This window comes from Ascaphus truei, chromosome 2, assembly GCF_040206685.1.
Source record: "Ascaphus truei isolate aAscTru1 chromosome 2, aAscTru1.hap1, whole genome shotgun sequence".
NCBI classification, from domain to species: Eukaryota; Metazoa; Chordata; class Amphibia; order Anura; family Ascaphidae; genus Ascaphus; species Ascaphus truei.
The window spans coordinates 162,750,061-162,752,509 of NC_134484.1; the positions used below are offsets into that span (position 1 = coordinate 162,750,061).

Below are 2,449 nucleotides of genomic sequence, written 5' to 3' on the forward strand. Positions count from 1 at the left end.
TGTTTGCAGTTAAATAGGTGCTTTTATAATTGCATGAAAATAATATGCACATGCAATGATTACATCAATTAACACACCCAAATGCAATGTTTTGCTGCAAAGTCAATGGCAGCTTCTCTAAACTTAGCAACTGGCTCCTGGTGGACCATTACTGAACAGACGATTAAAACATAAATATTTATAACACTATTCATTAATTAGGAGTGTTAACATTTCCAAAACTTCACGTGTACAAGAACATACTTGAAAGTTTGGAAACAACACAGTCTTCAGCATACATACAATAGTAATTAGATAATCTGAAGTCAACAAAACAAGGCCAAAGACATATTTTGTGAATTATAACATTTATTTTTTTTGTTCCTTTTGTGAGCGAGTAACAGGCCTGCTTGTTGTCTCTTGAATTTTCCTTTTTCTTTTGCCACCAACTTTAGGCACAACAGAGCCACTTTGAGTGGCCTCTGGCACTTCACGGGCAGGGCTTGTGGCCAGTGACTCACCTACCGGGCTTTTGGGCAGTGATTCACCTACAGGGCTTTTGGGCAGTGACTCACCTACAGGGCTTTTGGGTAGTGACTGTTCACCTACAGGGCTTGTGGCCAGTGACTCACCTACAGGGCTTTTGGGCAGTGATTCACCTACAGGGCTTTTGGGCAGCGATTCACCTACAGGGCTTTTGGGCAGCGATTCACCTACAGGGCTTTTGGGCAGTGACTCACCTACAGGGCTTTTGGGTAGTGACTGTTCACGGACAGGGCTTGTGCCCACTGACACATGTGAGCAAGTTGGTAGACACTGCACAAGTGATGGTTGGTCTGTTTCATGTGTGTCTTGTTTTGTTTTTGTCGCCTCCTTTGTAGGTGTCTGCTGCTGAATTTGTACAGATGGCAGAGGTAGGATGTCATCAGGAACCTGCACAGCAATGTCTGCTACTTGACCGGTAACATTTGGGCCTGGTGAATGAATATCAGATGAATGTGGTGAAAACTGACCTGCATGAACAGATCCTGCCTGTGAGGTGTTGAATTGTGGTACATTAGTCATTCTCCAGTAATTAGCTTGTGTTTGCTGAACAACTAATGCTTCGAATGAGGTGTTGATTTTTTGCAACTGTTTAGGCACTTCAATGAAGACTCTGTGGAGATGTGCCAATTGTGAAACTGTTTCTTCCTGCAGTGCAATCATCCTTTCCAGCACTGTCATCAGGTCAGAATGGCGACGATTTTCTGCTTCCACAATTTTTCCCTCAGAAGCTACAATTGCATCATATGTGGTATTTGCTGGACGTTTTGGCGGTAAAACAGTTTCAATTGGAACCTCTTCATGGTCACTTGCTTGTATTTGTGTGTCTATGGCGGCGGCGGCGGCATCATCATCATCATCATCATCATCATAATCCTCTTCATCATGTTCTACAAATAAATGTACACATTATTAAATGGCATGTTAATCTCTGCTGTGTTACTATGTAATTCTACTGTGTCAAAAGAAACAACTAACATGTTTCCATACGTTTTATAACCTCACATTAAAAACTACCTTGACTTAAGAATAATGTTTGGACTCAGTATGAAATATGAGTGAATGAAAACTTGCTGTAAACTCACAACTCCTACATGATAGTTACCATCACTAACACAATACATGTTGCCTTACACTTCATTTTCACATACACTAAGTAATCGTATTTAAAGAACATGTGCAAAACAATTAATGAACATGACAACATAACATATAGAAGAGCACATATTATATGGCCACCAACTGATACACTCACCTTCTAGGTGTGTTGAGCTGGCTGACCCAGGTGAAGACACTTGTTCCCTCTCAGGTGACACATGTCCTTCAGGGGCAACTATATATAACAATAACATAAGTTTTACATTTACATGTGTAAATATTGAACAAACAGTTATTGTATGTTCTGTATTTATGAGTACGTAACAGCATCAGTTCCTTAACCCAAAATGTGTGTGTGAAAGTGAACATAAATAGTTGTAATAACAATGTACATGCCTGTGTACTTAGAACTTTTGAGTTCCCTAACATAAAACATACTATGTTTCTGCAGTAATGCGTGAGGATAAATAGATAAAATTTGAACATAAAAATCATATGTTGTGTAGTGATATCAGTATCATAATGTACATAACTATCATGAGATGACCATTCACAATGGTTATCATGAAGGTGGTCATATTGCAAAAAGTGTTGTTTTTGGTAGAGGATATGTGTGGTACATTAATATAAGATGTGGCACACCTGAATGTGGCTGTGACTCAACAAGACAACACATGCAGTGTGTGATAATGTGTCGTTGATAGTAGTAGTTCAACTATAGATATGAGTGAACTAATGTGTGAGGTACGCTTTGATAAGTAATTAGTTGTTGGGGCATTTAGTAGCTAAAGTGAAGCTTTCAAATGAGTGTGATTAACTTCAGTTGTGC

At 39.3% G+C, this 2,449-nt stretch overlaps 1 protein-coding gene across 1 annotated transcript; it reads right to left on the reverse strand.

Moving 5' to 3' along the window:
- Positions 1 to 348: 348 nt before the first annotated feature.
- On the reverse strand, positions 349 to 1,951 carry LOC142488159 (uncharacterized). The gene is made up of 2 exons (XM_075588533.1): positions 1,778 to 1,951; positions 349 to 1,412 (listed from the first exon to the last, which is right to left on the reverse strand). The coding sequence occupies exons 1-2, from the start codon at positions 1,872 to 1,874 to the stop codon at positions 349 to 351; spliced, it is 1,161 nt and encodes a 386-aa protein (XP_075444648.1). The 5' UTR covers positions 1,875 to 1,951.
- Positions 1,952 to 2,449: the final 498 nt, after the last annotated feature.

Excerpts from the sequence above, each read along its gene's own strand:
- LOC142488159 (XM_075588533.1), bottom strand. The coding sequence starts at position 1,874 with ATGTTATTGTTATATATAGTTGCCCCTGAAGGACATGTGTCACCTGAG. Across the intron at positions 1,413-1,777 it reads CAGCTCAACACACCTAGAAG|AACATGATGAAGAGGATTAT; the intron begins GTGAGTGTATCA and ends ATTTATTTGTAG.